The 1,457-nt window shown below is 34.0% G+C and overlaps 1 protein-coding gene across 1 annotated transcript in view; it reads right to left on the reverse strand.

The window, feature by feature from the left end:
* Nucleotides 1-26: 26 nt before the first annotated feature.
* LOC107085027 overlaps nucleotides 27-1,457 on the reverse strand; it is a 36,183-nt gene continuing 34,752 nt past the window's right edge. Inside the window, exon 12 of the mRNA XM_015375150.1 lies at nucleotides 27-1,160. Coding sequence (XP_015230636.1) covers nucleotides 1,097-1,160 — 64 coding nt within the window. The 3' untranslated portion in view covers nucleotides 27-1,096. The remainder of the gene's footprint in view (nucleotides 1,161-1,457) is intronic.

Consider the following 1,457-nt stretch of genomic DNA (forward strand, 5'->3'; position numbering starts at 1 on the left):
AACTGGTTCTGAAGAAGAAAAAACAAAACAAAACAAACATTTACATTAAACTTTTAAATTCTGAATAAAAATAATGCTGTAAATTTATGGATTACAGAACAAACCAGTTTAAATGAACAGCAATTCCCACCACAATACATGACAAAATATGCAGTACCTTTAGATGACCATGTACCCTTACTGATGAAAAAAAAAAAAGAAATATGAAAAACGTTCATCCCTTTCTTGTTTTAAAAGAAACAAAAAAAAAAACCCTGAAGATGTTATCTTAACAATATTTCACTCACATAGAGCATTAAATGCAAAAAAAAAAAAGTCCAAAATGAAGAAGAGCTGGACTGTAATTCCCAGTCATCATTTTCACTGCTGTAAATGTTTCCTCTTGAGTTAAACCAGGCTGTGGATCCTTTTGAAGTCAACTGATATTTTTCAAGGCAAAAAAAAATGTCCGATTCACTTCTGAAGACAAACAAACTATTTTTAAAATACAAACATTCAGTGGAGGGATGTTTTTTTTGTCAGATTTGCACCTTTTTCGTCATAAGTGTAAACAATTTACTTTAAGCAGGCAGAAAAAAAGTGGTTATAGGTACCTGTGTCTGTTAAAAGTAATTCACATTTAAGGAACTGTCAAAACCTTTGATCATCTGTAATCTAAAATGAATTAAAACAACACAGGTCAGCAGAACAGATATTGTTTAGGAGCTTCTTGCTAAAACGCTCCAAAGTAACATTGTTTCAATGGTACGGATTTATAAAGTTTATCCAAAATCAAACAAACAGATCAACAAAATGAGTATTTAGGACTCAAATGGGAAACAGCTCCCTTCTTTTTCATTTCCCTTACAAACCAGCAGAGTTCAAATGAAAAGGATGCTCATCAGTCCTTAGTCTGGTGTTGCCTGATCTGATGATACTGGAGCAAACTTTTACAAAATGATTCTCATCGGTCAGTCCTGTGTCGTCACACAGAGGGTCACCTGGAGCAGCTCTGCTTACATACACCTGAAACAAGCCTCTGAATATCTCCATCCAATACTCGCTTCCCTCAAACGTCGTCTTTTCCAGATGTAAACATGGCAATTCAAAGCGTTGATTATAGATCAGACATTCCCTCTGCGTGTTTGCTCAGCTCCATGGTGTAATAGTCTGGAGGATGCCTGAAAATTCAAACAACAGCATTAGAAACACTAAAACGAGCACTGAGCCGGCATACAAAACTGTTATATTAAGACGTTTCTGTTTTTATTCTGGGTATACATCAACATGGGACAAGATCTTCATTTCTTTTTCTACATTTTAACACAATCTTATACTGAGGGAAATCTATGTAAATTCTAGAAAATGCAATACTTTTTCATATTGAATCAGTAATATACCTACAATTCTGCCAGCTGATTAATTAATTAAGACTAGGGCTGAAACAATTAATCAGATAAATCGTGATTAATCAATTA

The sequence above is a fragment of the Cyprinodon variegatus genome, unplaced genomic scaffold (assembly GCF_000732505.1).
Source record: "Cyprinodon variegatus isolate N-32 unplaced genomic scaffold, C_variegatus-1.0 Scaffold113, whole genome shotgun sequence".
In the NCBI taxonomy this organism is placed as follows: domain Eukaryota; kingdom Metazoa; phylum Chordata; class Actinopteri; order Cyprinodontiformes; family Cyprinodontidae; genus Cyprinodon; species Cyprinodon variegatus.